This window comes from Plutella xylostella, chromosome 30 (genome assembly GCF_932276165.1).
Source record: "Plutella xylostella chromosome 30, ilPluXylo3.1, whole genome shotgun sequence".
Lineage (NCBI taxonomy): Eukaryota > Metazoa > Arthropoda > Insecta > Lepidoptera > Plutellidae > Plutella > Plutella xylostella.
In genome coordinates this window covers 2,362,689-2,382,690 of record NC_064010.1, presented here as the reverse complement: position 1 = coordinate 2,382,690, position 20,002 = coordinate 2,362,689, and the positions used below count along the sequence as shown (strand labels likewise).

The following is a 20,002-nucleotide window of genomic DNA, read 5'->3' as shown; positions in this document are numbered from 1 at the left end:
GCATGTGCACCAGAAAATCGTCACTCAATTTCCATACAATATTTTAGTTCTTTTTTATGAGTTTCAGCATTAATCTAGTGTCCATCAGTGTGCCAACCGATACACAAATTCTTTTATTTTTAGAGTTTATGGGTACAACTTCTAATGTATGTAAAAAAGTATATAAAAATACGATCAAAATCGGTGAAAACCCGGTTTTCGGTTTCCGGTTTTGAACTCTCAAAACCGGTTATGAAAAACCGTGATATATTGTCCGGTTAACCGGTTTTCCGGTTAACCGGTTTTGCACGCCCTAATCTTACAAATTGCCTGCGACATATGCACCGTAAGGGCTCCTGCACACGATGCCGAGACGCCGCGCATTCACACTGTAGATACGAGTCGCGCGAAGCCCGCCACCGCGCCGCCGCCGCGCTGCCACCGCGCTCGTTGCCCTCCCTGTCGTTGCATTCATTCCATTACCGCCCGCATACGAACGTGCATGGGTTGGCCGGTAATGGAATGAATGCAACGACAGGGAGGGAAGGGAACGCGCGACTCGTATACGCGGCGTCGCGTCGGCGCGGCGACGGCGTGGCGGCGGCATCATGTGCAGGAGCCCTAAAGACAGGCCCAACCGCTCAAGAAAATGGCACCCTCGCGCTGGTCCTAAAATCTCATATAGGTATCTGTCAGAATTTGTTTCAGACCGGCGCATGCTTCCTTTTGAAATCATTGGTGACACATCATCATGTTCGTAGGTATATTTTTAATCTAAGGCCGTTGGTCAAGATAAATGTTCCTTGGATAACTGTAAGGTTTATTTCTAAATAACAATATCGTGTGAGGTACCTCTATGATCTGGTACATGCAGTTGCAGATCTGCGTGATGGTGCCCATGAGGATGATGCCGAGCCACGTGTTGAACGTCTCCTGGATCTTGTCCACGAACCTGACAATAAATAACTAAATCATCATCATCATCATAGAAAGAGAGTCTTCAAATTACCTACACCATCAGTAAAGACTTCCTTTGCGCAACGCTTTCGACTTTACACATTTCCATTCATTTATAATAAACTGGTCTATTTTTTTAACTTCAAACACTGCTCTACCTTTGAAACCAAATTAATTATCACCAATCATCTCATGGACTATGAAAAAGCCTTCGACTCCATCGAGACCTGGGCAGTTTTGGAATCCTTGCAGAGATGCCAAATCGATTGGCGCTATATCGAGGTGTTGAGATGTCTGTACAATGCCGCTACTATGACTGTCCAAGTACAGGACCACAAGACAAGACCTATCCAACTGCAACGTGGAGTGAGACAGGGGGATGTGATATCTCCGAAACTGTTCACCAATGCATTGGAAGATGTCTTTAAGACGTTGGACTGGAAAGGACATGGCTTATGTATAAATGGCGAGTACATGTCACACCTCCGCTTCGCGGACGACATCGTTATTATGGCAGAATCTCTGCAGGAACTCAGCTGGATGCTAAGTGGCCTAAATGCTGCTTCCCGACGTGTAGGCCTCGGAATGAACTTGGACAAGACGAAAGTCATGTACAATGCTCACAAACCGGAGCCGGTCGCCGTTGGTGAGGCAACACTCGATGTTGTGCAAGAATATGTCTACCTCGGGCAGACTATTCGGCTAGGCAGAAGCAACTTCGACAAGGAGGCTGCAAGGCGCATCCAACTGGGTTGGGCTGCATTCGGGAAACTTCGTCACATATTCTCCTCGGCCATTCCTCAGAGCCTGAAGACAAAAGCCTTCAACCAGTGCGTCCTGCCAGTGATGACGTATGGTGCAGAGACGTGGACACTGACGGTAGGACTGGTCCACCGATTTAAAGTCGCTCAGCGTGCTATGGAGAGAGCTATGCTTGGGGTTTCTCTGATGGATCGTATCAGAAATGAGGTTATCCGTCAGAGGACTAAGGTTACCGACATAGCTGTCAAAATATGCAAGCTGAAGTGGCAGTGGGCTGGTCATATCTGCCGAAGAACCGATAACCGTTGGGGTAGACGAGTTCTCGAGTGGAGATCACGAACAGGCAAACGCAGCGTGGGACGCCCTCCTGCCCGCTGGACTGACGACCTTAGGCGGGTGGCGGGTAGTGGTTGGATGAGGAAGGCCGAGGACCGAGTGTTGTGGCGCTCCTTGGGAGAGGCCTATGTCCAGCAGTGGATGATTATTGGCTGATGATGATGATGATGATGATGATGAATCATCTCATAAGCTGGACCTATGATGAATCAGAAAGTCTATTAAAACAGTTAAAATAGCGCACATTTCATCACACCTCCTGGCACTTACCGCATAATACACACTTTCTGGCACCCCTTGTAAAGTAATCTAAACACACAAACACACCATCACACACACACACACACACCCACACATACACACAAACACACATTTTATTTTATTTTCTAACATATATCAAATTTATCCAAGATTGCACTGTATAAGTTTTATGTTCTTGTAAAGCCGCATTTAAATGGGTTAATTATTATCTCTATCCTCCACGGGACAGGCATTGCCTAGTGTGGGGGTCAGTACATTCACCATCTCTTGTATATTTTTAAAGGAAATAAACATTTTTACTTTTACTTTACTTTACTATCATCACGACGACCCATCGCGTCCCCACTGCTGGGGCACGGGTCTCCTTCCAATGAAGGAAGGGTTAAGGCCTAGTTCACTACGCTGGCCTAGTGCGGCTTGGTGGACATAAATAACTACATTAATTATTTATTCGTAGATCCATATTGTTAAATAGTAGCTATAAGTACCTCGTTTCAGCTAACACAGCTAACATCATTCCTGTGACAGTTCAAAATTTTCCGAATTATAGGTACCTACGCAAAAATAGTATTGCGAAATATGTGTGAATTAAGTAAGTACTTAAGTAATTACATTTATTTGGATACGACTCACACAATAAGTCGATGACAAACTCTATAGAATTTCAGTATGGGATATCTCTAGTACCTACCGCAAAACTCAAAACGTCCCTATAACGTCACAGGATTTATCTTAGCTGAAACGGGTATACCTACTATCCTAACCAATCCTAATCCTAAATCCTAAATATAATATATATAATATTATATTAATATTATAAATGCGAAAGTAACTGTGTCTGTCTGTCGGTCTGTCTGTTACTCTTTCACGCCAAAACTACTGAACGGATTTCAATGAAATTTGGTATACATATGGTCTAGACCCCTGGTACTCAACCTTTTGGCCCGCGGGCCGCAGGATGAGTATAGCTGGTCTAGACCCTAAGAAAGAACATAGGCTACTTTTTATCCCGGAATTACCAAGGGAAAACTTTTTAAGGCAAAGCGAAGCTCGCGGGAACAGCTAGTTTCACTATAAATCGTAGGTAACTTAAGTAATGCATTGTTATGTAAAGCTACCTTAATACCTAGGAGGTTTATAATATCAGCTGCCAGTTTCATTACCCCTGGCACGGCAGTTTACCTACTTAGTAGGTACTTTAGATTATATATATTAGGAAGCTATTAAAACATTGTCCAGGAGATTAGGGACATGAGAAATAAGTAGATGATTTATGGTTTGATCGGTATATTGAGTACTAAATTCACTTGAATCGCCGGAACGTGCGTTCGGTAGCGCGATGGTTGGAGGTCTGCTGTTGGGTGAGGCTTGAGGTGAGGGGCCGGAGGGGCGGCCGCTGAACCGGCTAGCCGCGTCTACGTCACGGCGTAGACATCCTCCCGCCCGTTGAAGGCTCCTTGCCTTCAACACTCGTCGTCTGGTCGATGGAGAAGGCAGATGCGGTTTAGGGCCCTTCTCATGATCCCGTTGGTGGTGGATATGTCGGCCACACGTGGGACGCCATCAGGTCCAGGGAAGATCTGGTGCACGCGTCCGAGGCGCCAGTGGAGAGGAGATGTGTCTTCCTTTAGCAGGACCAGATCGTTGAGCTTGAGTTCGTTGGACTTGACTCGCCATTTGGTACGCTGTTGAAGTTGAGAAATATACTCATTAGCCCAGCGCTGCCAAAAATGTTGCCTTAGTTGTTCCAGGCGTTGAAATCGGTCTAGGCGATTGAAGTTGATGTCAATCAAGCTCGGAGTGGGTAAAGACGTCAGCGGCCTGCCTATTAAGAAGTGTCCCGGGGTTAGGGCTTGGAAGTCTAGAGGAGAGGTGCTTAGGGGACATAGGGGACGGCTGTTGAGTATGGCTTCTATTTGGGCAAACATGGAGGATAGCTCCTCAAACGTAAGGTGGTTATTGCCTAATATTCGCTGGAGGTGGAACTTGGCTGATTTGACACCAGCTTCAACCAGGCCGTTGAAGTGAGGAGCGTATACAGGTGAAAACTTGAACTCTATGCCCTTTTGAGCTGCAAAGTCAGCAATTGAGTTCTTGTTGGAATTGAGGAAGGTACTGATTTCTTTCGCTGCCGAAACAAAGTTTTTACCATTGTCGCAATATACTACGCTAGGTAGGCCTCGTCTAGCAATAAATCTAGACAAAGTCATAATAAAGGCATCCTTTGTTAGTTCACTGACTGTTTCTAAATGGATACATTTAAAACGAAAACAGACGAAAACGCACAGATAACATTTAGTGATCTTGCATCCTCGGCCCTTACGATCAGTGATGTAGAACGGACCAGCGTAGTCGATGCCGACAGTGTTAAAGGGATAGTCCGCTTGAAGGCGCTCGTTAGGTATGTCACCCATAATGTTAGACATAGGTTGCGCGTTGAAACGACGGCAGACTATACATTGGCGAGTGACCTTTCTTGCTAGATTTCGACCACTAATAGGCCAATATTCTTCTCTCACGGATGCAAGTAAGTAGGTGAGAGGGGCCGGCATGAAAGAGAAGTTTGTGTTTTTGCTCAAAAATAAGTTTAGTCAGATGATGATCAGCCTTTAATAAAATTTGATGTTTTTTATCAAAGGGGTAAGTAGAATTTGAAATTCTTCCTCCAACTCGAAGTAGTCCATCAGTGTGGATAAAGGGGTTGAGGGAGAGAATTGAACATTTTGCATGTAAAGGTGTGCCTGATTTTAATTGATTAATTTCTTTTGAAAAGGACTCTGATTGAGCTATTTTAAGTAGGATGTCGAGTGCAGCTTTTATTTATTTATTTTATTTATTTTATTTATTAGCGAAACAAACAGCAATGTACAAGGGAAAATTATCACAGCATAACTTACAACTATAAATTGCCAATTATATGCTTCGACTATACACCAAAAATATTAGCTTAAATTAGTATAGTTTACAAAATAAATTACAAAATAAATTAAAAAATTACAAAAAATAATATAAAATTCAAAATTATTATAACACAATATTTAAAACATTACAAATATTAATATAAAACTCACAATTTGATACTTAATACAAAATTTTAAAACAAGAATTAATATAAAATTCGTTAAGTACCGTTAAAAATACAAAATATAAAACATTACAAAAATCCATGATCATTTAAAACATTATAAAATTAAAAATTAATGCAATAATCAAAAATTTATAATATACCTACATACGCAAGCAAGTGTGAGTGTTGGTGTGCTGTGTATGTGTGTGTGTGTATATGTGTGTATGTGTGTGGTTGTGTGCGGTTTGTCTGTAACATAAAATATGTCCATCACTCATCGTTTAAAACACCTTCCGAACCCGGTGTATTTGCAATATTTATTCTGATATTGTTAGTAAAAACATTTCTTGATGTTGAAAATATCTCTAGGCTACTGAATCTTTTATTGTACGTTGTCATAATTCTTTTTAAGGCGTTATTGGAACAGTAGTTGGTATGGTAGGGCAGTGGTCTAAAAAGCGGAGTTACTCTGGTACGTTTTCTAGGAACACACCATTGCAATAACGACAACAGTTCAGGACAGTCAATATTAGCATGAACAATGTCATAGAGCAATCTCATGTCAGATGCCACCCTACGGTTTTCTAAACTATCTAAACCAAAATAATTCTCCAAAAGTTTATAATTATTTTTGTACGAAATTCGCTCCCTATAAGCCAGATGCCTAATAAATCTGTGTTGTACTGCCTCAATTCGCTGTTTGTAAACGTCATACTGGGGCGACCACACTGGTGAGCTAAATTCCAGAATACTTCGGACGTGAGTCATGTATAAAATTTTGAGGGTTTCTGTACAAGAAAAATCACGACCTACCCTCATAATGAATCCTAACATTTTATTCGCACGAGTTATTATGTGGCTAATGTGTGCATCAAACAACATTTTACTGTCCATAATGATACCCAAATCCCTGAGTTTGGTTTTCTCCGTCAGAACTGTATTAGCTAATGTGTAATTATATACTATTTTATTAGTTTTCCTCGTAAAAGATATTTTGAAGCATTTATTAGCATTAAGTTCCAGTTTGTTATTCTCACAATAATTCTGCAAACGTGTTAAGTCATCCTGTAATCTAATGCAGTCGTCACTAGAATTGACTATAAGAAATAGTTTTAAATCATCTGCGAATAGATTAAAGTGCGCATTTTGAAAGCAATTGCAGATGTCAAAGATATAAGCATTGAAGAATAGTGGTCCCAAGAGTGAACCCTGCGGTACACCAGAACTCATTTTGACAAGTTCAGAACGTGCCCCTCCTACAACTACAGCCTGGCTTCGATTGGTAACATAAGATGTTACCCATCTTAATAGACTACCATGTACCCCCATGGCGCTGAGTTTCGTCAAAAGAACGTAATGGCTCACTTTATCGAATGCTTTTGAAAAATCGGTATAAATAGCATCTACTTGATTCCCACCATCAATATTATTGAGCACATAGCAGGAAGACTGCAATAAATTCGAAACTACCGAACGTTTCCGCATAAAACCATGCTGGTTTTCTGGGATGTTCTTGGATATTAGTGGATAAAGTGAGTCGTATACTATTTTCTCTAGCAATTTACTAATACAGGACAGAACAGATACGGGCCGATAGTCAGTAGCCTTTGATTTAGTGCCTCCCTTAAAAATTGGCGCCACCTTCGCTGTTTTCCATTTACCAGGCATGATGCCTTCTGCTATCGATCTACCGAACAGTATACTTAATGGAATAGCTAAGGATTCCTTACACTTTACGATGAAAATTGGCGGTATGTTGTCAATACCACTACCCTTATTTATGTCCAATTTATCAATGTATGTTTTTACTATGTCAGGTGTGATAGTGATAGTTCCTAGGCATTCCATATTCCAAGAATTTCCGTGATACGTATCAATCGTGTCCATAATATCCATGTCATTTAGTTCAGTAGATGTTAATGGATCAATAATTTTGTTGTTTGGATTTCTACAGTTATGTATAAATCTCAAGATTGTTGCGTAGACTCTTAGTAAATGTGATAGATTAGAATACTTTGTAAATTCGATTTTAGGCGCTGAAGGCGCAGCCTCCCCCACGATAGCGGAGTACGCTTTCAGTTCAGGTACGTCTTTGGGCATAGAGACGACTTGAGTAGGCCAATGAGATTCTGGTTGAGATAGAAAGGTAGGTCCACGCCACCAAAGCGTAGATTCATTGCTTGACTGGGGATCGATACCACGTGATGCAAGATCTGCTGGGTTTTCAGACGTATGAATATAGCGCCAAGAAGAAGATTTGGTAAGCTCATTTATGGCGGCTACCCTATTCGCAACAAATGTCATAGTCGCGCGCTCCGACTTCAGCCAGGCAAGTACGACCTGTGAGTCAGTCCAAAACACTTGACTGTCAATAGTACACCTTAGGCCTTTAGTAACTGCAGCGCTTAACAGTGACCCAAGTAGTGCAGCGCAAAGCTCAAGGCGTGGGATCGTCGTCGGTTTTGTTGGAGCTACGCGAGCCTTAGCAGTTAGGAGTGCGGTATGGATACAAGCACCATAAGCTTGTTGGGATGCATCGCAAAAACAATGGATTTGTATATTTATAGGGTTGTCAACAAGCACTCTTCTATTTATTTCTAAATTTGATAGTTCATGAAGTGGATTGGAAAATTTGGACCACGCGTTTTGAATTTCTTTGGGCACTGGAGTGTCCCAATCACATTTTAGTTTCCATAGGTTTTGCAAAATTATTTTAGGTTTAATGATATAGAGAGATAGTAATCCGAGAGGGTCGAATATTTTGAATGTAGTCGATAAGATAGATCGTTTTGTCGTTTCATTAGTTTTAGGTATGTGTTGAACTTTAAAATGTAGTTGATCTGAAGTAGGATCCCACCCAATCCCTAGTGTGCTAGTGGAGTTGCTTATCATTAAGGGCCCGTACAGGGTGACGTGCCGCGCCAATTTTGGGTTTTCAATGCTCTTCACACAGCACACGCAGTGACACGCACACATGTAAGTTTGCACAGTGGGTCGATAAACTTTTACTCGCCAACTTTATTGACAATTATGTTCAAGTACATTTTGGGTGATTTTAGGGTAAGTAGGTAAGTATAATTCTTACTTACACTGGTAGGCACCAGGAAAGAGTAGAAATTAATAGGGGTGCCACTTTACTCTATACTCGGAACCCGATTAGCTTTCTCAAACAAATGTGGTATTTACTTGTAGAAAGGTAACTACAAGTATTAAAGTGTAGATAATAAGTTTCCGGCATCCTCCAGCCAACTGAACCCCGACGACAAAGCAAAGTAAATACATAGTGTCGCAAAAGGGCTATACTAAGCCAAAAGGGGATGACTCAAGGGGTCATTCTGAACAACTTTTGTTCTAAGAGATTTGCAAATTCGCGAAAAAAAAATCATTTTCCATGGTAAAAAGTCACATGTCCAACAAAGTTTCTAAAAAGATTCAAAATTCAAAATACAAAATATTTTATTTCGTAAACTTACATACTAGTTACAATAGTTGATGGGGTATCTTTTAAGTATAAAGTACCTGTGCCAGGATACCCCGCTCTTCCATATACTAAGTACATTTTAAACAGTTTCTATGAAAAAGGTTTTTTTTTGTTAATTTCCAAAACTCGTAGAGCAAAAGTTCAGAATGACCCCCTGTCTTACTCCTTTTTACCCGACTGCCGAAGGAGGAGGGTAATGTTTTTTGATTGTATGTATGTATGTTTGTCTGTTTCTTTGTTCCCTCCTGTAGCCTAAACGGCTTGATAGATTTTGATGTATGAGGTATTGTTAGAAGCGTATTGATGGCGCGATGGTTATAGGCTATGTGACGTTCCATTAAAATGTACATAGCGCCCTCTAGAGGACATAACGTGATGATCGAAAAAATAATAATTCAACTTTGCCGTGTAAGGTATCAAATGAAAGGGCTTGATTTTCACATTACAAAAATATGCATATTGAAGGTATTTAAATAACAACACCAAAATTATTGAAATTAAAAATGATCATGAACTACTGACGTAAAATTTCATAAAATAAAAACAACTAAAAAGTTACAAATAAAAAAATACAATTATAAACAAACGAAAAACCCGACTGTACGCTAAAAACATGAAAACAAGTCCCAATGTTAAAGGAAAGTATCGCAGGCGGGGACCAACTTGACCGCCACTCAAGGCCGTTTTCTAAGTAACATTCAGCTAAATGGTGAACCCTCTGCTGGTCCCCACCTACGATACTTTCCATTAACATTGGGACTTGTTTTCATCTTTTTAGCGTGCAGTCGGGTTTTTTGTTTGTTTATAATTTGTTTAGTACTATATACCGCTTTTTCAATACATGTAAGTACATTTTTTGGTAGCAGCATAATATTTTTACTTAATTTTAGGGTTTCGAACGTCAAAAGAAAAAAATCAACCGTTATAGGATCTCTTTGTTGTCCGTCTGTCTGACTGACTGTCTGTCACCGCCCTTTTTCTCAGAAACGGGTAAAGATATCAAGCTGATATTTCGCATAGATGGGGAGTACCCCAAAAAAATATTATGGTACTCCCTGTCCCACACAAGTAAATTGGGGCTTATATTTTTTCCAGTTATTTTGATGTGTATCCTTTTTTTTCTTTGTTGTATTGTATAAGTATATGTTTCTTTTCTTTAAATCTGTATTTTTTTTGTTGTTGCTGTCTATGTGTCGAATAAATGTATCTTTATCTTCAAATCACGCCATCTATCGTTTGTTTTTTTGTGGCTACTGTCTATAGAAGAAATTCCGTCATTGACAATTTTACGTTACGAATTTATTTTTATTTTTACATTTTCGTGGAGAACCAACAGCATTTTGTTAAAATAAATATAATAATAAAAAATATAAATAATTATTACTTATGAACACATAACAACTTGATGCCATTAACAGAATGAACTTAGTAAACCCAGTAAACCTAACACATCCAGAGGAAAAATAAAATCTCTTTCTCTCTCTCTCTCTCTGAAAAACGCGTGTTTTGAAACTATACAAGGCCAGAACGCACCCATAGTGTACTAGCACTGTATAGTTTCAAGTGAAAAAAATAAATATTTTACTTGAAAATATACACGATTTGTGCGTACTAATCGCGTATACTTTCAAGTTGGGATTTACTGAATCGTACTTGAAAATATACATTGCTATTACGCATATTGCTTGATTGGCGTACTTGTCGCATATAATTTATACCTACATGCTGATTCTAATTTACTTAACTATTTCGGTAAATGTAAATGACTAAAATTGACTTGTTCTGCCTGTCATACCTATAAAATGACAATAAATGAAGATGAACAAGCTCTAATTTGATTTATAAATTGATATTTATAGAAATCATACTTGCAAGTAAGCATACCTACTAATATCTTATTATTTAAATGAATTAAGAGTAATACCTACTACACTCCTGAACGGATAAGACTAGCTTAATGACGCCATCGGCAATATTAAAGTGCATTTAACAGCGCATCAAAATATTATTATAACCAATTAAAATAGTAAATTTTGATCAAATTTTAAATTTAATGGTTTAAAAAAATTAGGGTAATTTGGTGTTGACTTTTTGCTACTTGGACTTATTCATTGCTCGTGAGTGTAGTAGGTATGTAGGTAGGTAGGACACACACACACACACACACACACGCTCGCACAGACACCCACACACTGGTTATAAAATTAATTTAAATTATTATTTGATTTTGTGTTCTATTTTTGTTTATTTACCAGTAAGGCCCTAATCTGGAAGAGAACTGTCTTCTGAAATACAGATTTATATCTAGTTCGGAAAACAGTGCTCAATATACTTTGTACGTATGTTTTTGGTGAAATAAATAAATCTTTAAATCTTTTTTTTTTTAATCTTTTTTTAAATAGACATATTTTTCATCAAGTTTTGAATTCACCGTAATTGTATTTTATGAATTGTTCTACACCCTCTTATGAGATAATTTTTACTATAACAACAGTTCTACAGTTTAATATCAATTTACTTTTTAACTTACGGTGTAAACAAAAAACACGTTACGAAATTAATGCCAAGTGCGGAATGATGATGCAATGTTTAGAAAGCAATAGACTTATTACTATTTCGCATGAAAGAAAGAGAGAGCAACAATTCAAAAGGGCTACCTGGTAACTAATCACGTATAGTTTCAAGTGCTCGCATTGCCGCTTGGCGCTTGAAAATATACACGATTAGTACGCAGTGGTAACTGCTGCAGTATATTTTCAACCCATAATTTTGGCCCAACTTACTTGAAAATATACGCGATTAGTGCGTAATGGCCTTGTATACTTTCAAGTAAATCATGGCACCATTTTAATTTGAAAATATACGCGAGCAGTCCCAACCTCTGCGTTCTGGCCTTGTATAGTTTCAAAACACGCCTGAAAAACATACTTAATAGCCCAAACTCGATGCTTTTAGCTATTAAATCTTTGAAATAAAATTCAGTCACCCCCGTGTTACTGCCCTCATCAGATCCTCACGAGACCATGCCTCTCATGGTGAGACTGTGTTTTTGAATCCTAACCTAATCTTCCTACGTATTGTCATCACTTAGATCCATTCACTATATTCCTGCTCCTCATCCCAGGGCCGTGGGGACCGGAGGCACGTCAGCTTTTTAAAGACATCAGCAGCAGACTAATAGAAGTCTCAAGGGACCCTAGGGCTGGCACTTACCTATCACAAAGGCTAAGCATCGCTATATAGCGGGGTAACGCGGCCAGCGTCTTGGGTACCCTACCCGACAGTGGCAGCGATCTGGCCAGCATCTTCTTTTTAGTTTAATTTTAATTTTATATTAGTTAGTGTTAGTTAGGCATTAATAATTATAATTTAATCAAGAAGTACCATGGACTTAACTAATAAAAAACATTATCATTTAATTTATTGAATATAGTATAAGAATTATGCGTCCTCAATTTCAAATCAAATTATGTTGGTGTCATAAAAGTTGAAAAAGTGCAATGACAACCAATGTGCAGTGATTTTGTGTCTGTACACAATTAGATCGCGAGCTGTCAGTGCCGCCTAAACCGACGTGACCCTTCTTTGGAGGCCACCGGCCGACTGAGTCAAACGTCGCTTGTGTTTATGATTTTATAACACAGAAAGCCGCCATAGATATTTGTATGAAGATTTGAGGGAAAAAAATTGCTCAAGTTTGGGATTAATTTACACAAAATAGGTGTGTGTTTATTAAAAAACAAGGTATTTAGCGCCTAGTCCAAGCATTTATCTTTATAATTTGATAAGAATCATATGAAAATTCTTGATAATTACGACACAGTTGTTACAATACGGGAGTGTGATTTACTAGTTTTTCGTAATTAATTTACAGTTATCCATAAGCATTTACTTAAATTCGAATGATTCAGCACCTAGCTAGACTCTTCGGCTACCTGTGTGATTTTTTTCAAGGCTGTAGAGCATCATTTACTACATAATTCTATGACAATGCCAACCCTCGATTGCCTATTGCCGACCCTTAATTTATCTTGCTCTAGAGCTTGTGATTTTGATGGAAAGAGATCAGGTAAGTTTGAACGATATTTTCTTAGGTGAAAGCGGCCCCGTTGAAGTTCTTTCGATACTGAGCCTTGAATTAGCCGCAGCTCTTCTTCTGTGTTTGCGCCAGTCAGTAAATCGTCGCAGTAAATATCGTTTTGAATAATAGTTTTAATGCTCGGATTCTCGCACTCTTCGCCAAGTTGCCAAATGCACCGGCTTGTTAGAAAACTAGCACTAGCGAAACCGTACGTTACCGTATTAAGGCGAAGAACTTCAAGTGGGTCGGTTTCATTATCACGCCATAAAATCAATTGATAGTTACGATCAGTATCCTTACCAAAACTTGACGGAACATTTTCTCCATGTCTCCGGATAGGACATATCTGTAAAGTCTGAATCGTAACAAAATGTTGAAAAGTGAATCCTGTATAGACGGTCCTATCATTTGAAGGTCATTGATTGATAAACCGGAAGTGCTACGCGCGCTTGCGTCAAATACTACGCGTAAACGAGTGGATTCACTCTCTTCTCGCAAGACTGGGTGATGTGGTAGAAAATAGCATTGACTGTAAGGTGGGATATCGGTAGGTGATCTAGAGAGATGGTGGAGAGATTCATACTCATGTATAAAATCTGAATAGAGCTCTTTTAGTTGTGGCTGTTTTCTAAAGCGAGATTCTAGATTGAAGAACCTCTTTTTTGCTAAGTTGTAAGAATCACCTAGACAAGTACTGGGATCAGTACGTAAAGGCAGAGCTACGCAGAAACGCCCATCATCATCTCTTGTAGTATTAGATAAGAAGTGCCTCGTATTGGTGACATGGTCAAAACTAGGGTGCGTACGATGGCATCAGTCCTGGTAAACGGCTTTAGAGAACATGTCGGTTGCCAACGCCTGATAATTGACGAAGCCCTGATGAACCATTTCGGGGCAATCGTAATGGCCGCCCACCTGTCTCGTGCCTGTGATATTGCTCTGATCGGAGACATCAATCAGCTACCATATATCGACAGAGAGAACCTATTCGAGCTTAGGTACAATCGCCCAACACTGGTAGCAAACATCACCCAGGAGCTGTTGTGCTCATACAGAAACCCCATGGATGTTGCATACGCCCTAAAGGAAGTATACTCAGGCATATACGCAGCCACAGCGCGCATCCAATCCCTGCAGCTGAAAAGGTTAACAGACGCAGTAATTCCCAAATCCCAAACCAACACTCTGTTCCTGGTGCATACACAGGAAGAAAAAGAGACCTTAACCAGCCAAGGGTATGGTGAAGGAATGGGCTCACGCGTCCTAACCATACACGAAGCACAGGGATTGACGTACGAATCCGTTATTATCATAAGAACAAAAGATAAAATAAAGTTGCACGATAGCATACCTCACGCAGTAGTGGCGCTGTCGAGGCACACCACCGCCTGCACCTACTATGCGGATGACACCGAGGACGCTATCGGCAACCTCGCTAAAGCAAAACGGGGCGGAATAAATCATAAAATATAATTTTGGTTAAGAGCGCAAAATATAGGTCAAATTGGGAAAATAATTTATATAACTAACCTATTGATTATTATATCATAACTAACAATTAAAATAAGTTATCTTTAAGAACAGAGTCACACACTAACATCAGGCAAAACATGACCTATAACGACTGAGGGGCCGAGCCATTGCCAGGTGTCTACTAAGTTCTCCGAAGACAGCTGGCATTGGCCCTGTCCTTGTTAAGTTTGTTGCCATTACTAATGTAAGTGTGACTCTGAAAACCATTAATTTAAAAAAAAAGGAAAAAAAAAAGAAAAAAAAAAAAAAAAAATAATCTTGTATAATGAGATACACGGCTGGGGGTTTTTAGTCGGTTAACGCCCGACACTACCTGGGTCCTCTTCCCAGGTGTCCATGTGGATTTTCCCCCAGCAGTGGAAAAAAAAGGGAAAAAAGAAAAAGAAAAAAAAAAGAACAATATATATATAAAAGATAGAATATATATACCTATATATAAATGAAACTTCCTTACCGAGTAGAAAGTAGATAAAAGAATTAAAAACTATCTCATAAAAATTACCACTCTTCAAAAGGCACGGACATAAAGTCTGTGGAGTGATAACAATTTATTAAAAAAAAAAAAAAAAAAAAAAAAGATAAGAAGTGCCCTTCACACAGTGCATCTTCTTTAGATATAGGTTTAGTTTCAGGTAAACTTTCCAGTTTCCAGAATTTTGTTAGGTTTTCATCAATTGATTGTAGTGAGTCATCTTGACGAAGAAAGTTACATAGGGTAGTTTTATGTTTTTCATTAGGTTTGGAAAATTAGATTTAATAGGTAGTGGTCCCGCGATAAGCCAACCCAGTTTAGAACTCCTAAGAGTTAAGTTGCTATTCGCTAGAGGGAGCTGTTTGGATCCTAATATGTCCCAAAACAAATCCGCACCAATGAGCATATCAACTGTTGATGGTTCAAAGAAAGTGGGATCTGCTAGTTCGACATTAGGTAGGTTTAGGTAGGATGTGTCCACTGCATTTTTAGGCAGTCTATCGGAAATTATAGGCAATACTAGGCAATAGGTCGTGACATTGAATTTGGAGTCACGAGATTGTAGGCTCACAGCGCATCGCTGTGTATTTAGGTTCAAGGGAGTGTTAGCGATACCAATAATATTTATATCGGAGCTTTCGGGTTGTAGGTTAAGTTTGTCTTGAACATGCTTGGTGATGAACGTTGACTGGCTGCCGCAGTCTAGTAACGCTCGAGCAGTTATGCTTTGGTTGGTATTAGGATTTGTTAATGTTATCATTGCAGTACATAACAATGTTTCGGTTGAGGAAAGGGCAGACATTGCAACTGATTGGTTAGTTTGTGTGTTATTATTATTATTAGGCGTTATGTGTAGAAGTGTGTTGTGTCGTTGTTTGCAGAATTTACAATGACCTAATAACTTACAAACATTGGCGGTGTGACCGCTCTTTAGGCAATTATTGCATAATTTATTAGAAGAAACAATTGAGTTTCTTTCACTGGGACTCTTGGCCCTGAAGTCCGAGCACTCATGTAGGAAGTGCCCCCCCCTGACACAAAATGCATGTCACGGAACCTTTAGACTGGGACCGAGATGGATCTTTAGTTGTAGTAACATTGAGTACTTTAGTTTGATTTTTGGAAGAAGGAATGGTATTATTTGGTTTGGTAACTTTGTCCTGCCTACCTCTGTTAACTGTCTCAAGAACATCGGCCCGATTTTTCAGAAACTCGAAAAAATCTTGTAGTGTAGGTATTTCAGGTAAAGAGTTCTTTCTTTCCCCCCATTTAAACAACGTACTGTTATCTAATTTAGTGCTAGTTAGGTACATAATCAAAACGTCCCAATGTTCGGTAGGTAGGCCTAGTGTTTTAAGAGCTCGTAGATTTTTATTTATGTGGTCAATTACATAACGCAATGATTTATCCGACTCACGAATGTTATCAATACTCAATAATGATTTAAGGTGGTTAGCTATCAGCTGTCTTTTGTTATCGTAGCGACTGCATAATAATTGCCACGCTTGAGAATAGTTTTGGTCGGTAACTTTTAAGTTGCAAACGACTCGAGCTGCTTCACCTTCCAGATACGAGGGCGGGTCAATAAGTCCGTGACTTTTTGAACAAAATACTGGTTTTTGGATATTTTTTTTATTTATTTTTCAACGTAGTCTCCTTTGAGCTCTATACACTTTGTGCAAAGTTTCTGCAATTTTTTTATCCCTTCCAAAAAATGAGGTTTCTCGAGGTCATCAAAATACCCACCTTGGCCTTCTTTGGCGCCGATTCACCCCGAGAAACCCACCGTTTAGACTGATTTTTGGTCTCTGGTGTGTTGTGGTGGATCCACGTTTCATCCACGGATACAAAACGGCGCAAAAACTCGTCCGAATTTCGGTTTAACAACGCCAAACACTCCTCTGCGAAGTTGTCATTCGATTGCGTTTGTGAGCAAACGCGGCAGCCATCTTGCGGAAAGCTTTTTCATACCCAAGTGATCATTCAAAATTGAAACCACTTAGCCACGTGATATCCCTGTGGCTTCCACTATCCCTTTCACTTTCAATCTCCGATCGGCCAACACCATGTCGTGAATTTTTTCAATCATTTCAGGTGTAGAGACCTCAACTGGGTGCCATGGACGTCCGGCATCTTCCGTACTTGTACGGCCACAACGGAATTCAGTAAACCACTTTTAACCATAGATATTGATGGTGCAGAGTCCCCATAATCTTTATCAAGCTTAGCCTTGGTTTCAGTGATGGTTTTTTTCCGTAAAAAAATCATGCTTAGTGAGCACACGAAATTCAGTTTTTTCCATTATGTTTTTAAATCACGCGGTTGTTGCTAAGAACGGGTGTAAAACACAAACCAAGTGACGTAACTTGTGCAAATTTTGACAGATGTCTACTGACAGATGCTTGTTGACAGGAGCAGTGTTGTTCTTTCAGTTAAGTGGCGGGAAATTATAAAAGTCACGGACTTATTGACCCGCCCTCGTAGGATTGTAAATATTTAAATTTATAAATATTTTTTATGTTTTCGTTTTTATGAATTAAAGATTTGAAGGTTTCTTTAAACTCAAGCCACTTGAAATATGTTCCGTCGAAAGCGGGAATATTAATTACCGGTAAACGGAAGCCCAGAGTGTTGTGATCATCGTGGTGACATTGGGAATGGGAAGTACATGAACTGGCTTGATCATCATTGCTAGGAGGAGTATTATTTTTTATAATATCTTGGGCAGTTGCAATACAATGGTAGAAATCTTGTTCCAACAAATCCCGGGTTGCTAGTTCAGCATCTTGACTACTATAGTTCAGAATCTCAATCTGACCCTGCAGCTCATCAAACTCGATAAATAAGGCTTCGAATTTTGATAGTTTCATCACTAATTTGTTTATTTCAATAGTAGAAATGTTTTGTACAGGTTGCAAAATGTCTAAAGTATTTTTAAATTTGGTAATGCGGCCTTTAATTGAACTACGTTTGGCCATTAAATCTTTAACATCGGTACTCATTGCGCCTTTTCCGTCCGACGCCATTATGTGATGAAACTATCAATAGAAAATTATTAGTTAGGTATTTAAAATTGTTACGGTACGCTCCTGACTTCAGCGGCACGGAGATCAGCTGGGGCTCGGCGGCCAAGGTCAGCGGCGCGTGGAGGGGGTCAGTCTCGGCGCGCGACGCGCGGAGTGCACAGCTCCAGGCTTGGCCCGCTGCGGGCTGATAGGTATGAGCCGACCACTGGAATAGAATGTTGTTCCGTCTAAAGCGAAGCAAAGCGAGCGAATAGAAAGGTGATTTGGTAGGATGCGAGATAAGAAGGTTGAATAAACTGTAGGTAACAAATTGAAGAAGATAGGTCAATGGATTGGGTTGATCAGCTGTTATAGATTATAGACATACAAGTTATAGGTGCATAGGTAGGCCTGTATGTGAAATAGTTAGGTAGGTTGGTAGGTGATAGGTTTAATTGAGTAGAATTTAGGCAAAGCTAGTGCAATGTAAATAGGCAATCGATATGGTCAAATACCGGTTGTAAGCATTGCATTAGATGTAAATAGGTTTTATTTAGTACGTAGGTACCTAATTGGGTAAGATAAGATTGAGTGTAGCTTACGCGTATTTATAACTAGCAAATAAATAGTGAAAGCTATGTACTTATAGGCAAAGTGAATTTTCTATAGGTAGGAAATATAGAAACGATTTATAATTAAGTTGAAAGCAAGGGTATTAGGTAAGTGCTCAGTAAATGTAATTAGAACTTAGCGTAATGGTTTCATTTGCTTACTGTAGACTTGTACTACTTTGTAGCTTGAAAAATTTGAATACTATAGGAAGTAGAATTTAGGTAGCAATAGTAAGAGAACCTAGCCTCCAGTTTGCACAAGTAAAAGCCACAGGGAAAGGAGTAGAAAGAAATAGAAAGGAACGGGCTCACTCGATTAGGCAGGCGAAGCGTTGTCTGGTAGTGGCAACTTCAACTCCTCGTAGAATGGCTCCGCGGGCAGGTAGGTGTGCAGGTGTTGCAGGTAGATGTTCTCCAGGTATGCCTCTGCAGTAAGGTGCCTTTCCAACGTTCAGGCTCCTCGTTGTAGAAAGTTAGGTAGGTTATGGCTTCTCGTGTTCGGAGTTAGGCTCTGCGCCCAGGTAGGCACGTCAGCAGCAGCAGATTGGTCTTGATTGGTCTTTCTGACGACGTCCAGTGATTTAGGCAGTAGGTAGGTAGTGGTATCTCCACTGGGTGCAGCAGGAATCGACTCGAAGTGGAGGTTACAACGTGGTTGCTTGTTGCGTAACCAACGTGGCGGCTGCCGCGCGCTCTGGAATGTTCGTCTTGCTGCGTAGTTTATAGTTTGACCCGATGATTTCTAGTTGCAGGTCGTGTCCGGTCGCCACTTCATGTCCAGGAGATTAGGGACATGAGAAATAAGTAGATGATTTATGGTTTGATCCGTATATTGAGTACTAAATTCACTTGAATCGCCGGAACGTGCGTTCGGTAGCGCGATGGTTGGAGGTCTGCTGTTGGGTGAGGCTTGAGGTGAGGGGCCGGAGGGGCGGCCGCTGAACCGGCTAGCCGCGTCTACGTCACGGCGTAGACAAACATAATATAAGAAGTAATAAATAGGGAGAATTTAAAGCTGAAAGTGTCATAGAATAGATCGTTTGTACAAAATGCCGGCTATATCAGACTTATGTAGTGCATAATTATTCGTTCACTCCAACACAGTTTCATCAAAGTTAGAATACTTAGGTAATTTATAAGTGTCAGCTATAACACTCCTTTCCACTTTAAAACGTAAACAACAGCTACCAAGCAATCTCTTCCAACCAACTCACGCGTAAACCTCGACCTGCTCCTGTATGACGTCGGCGATCCTGCGCCGCAGCTGTTGCACGTCGCTCGTCTCCTCGAAAGCCTTCTTCAGCGAGTGGCAGTACATCTTCATCTTCAGGCACGCGTGGAACACCGCCACGCCGAACATGCCGTCGTAGCCTGCAGGTTTCAGTGTTAAGTTATCCACGGTATAAAAAAAATTACATATAGCTGCATATATCCATTAACAATATTTTACCAGAACT

The 20,002-nt window shown here is 40.0% G+C and overlaps 1 protein-coding gene across 1 annotated transcript in view; it reads right to left on the bottom strand.

The window, feature by feature from the left end:
• Positions 1-20,002, bottom strand: part of LOC105381512 (odorant receptor 13a) — a 49,753-nt gene that overhangs the window by 15,861 nt on the left and 13,890 nt on the right. The window contains exons 6-7 of the mRNA XM_048632133.1: positions 19,760-19,916; positions 832-931 (exon numbers count right to left, since the gene is read on the bottom strand). Of these exons, the coding sequence (XP_048488090.1) occupies positions 832-931; positions 19,760-19,916 (257 nt within the window). The remainder of the gene's footprint in view (positions 1-831; positions 932-19,759; positions 19,917-20,002) is intronic.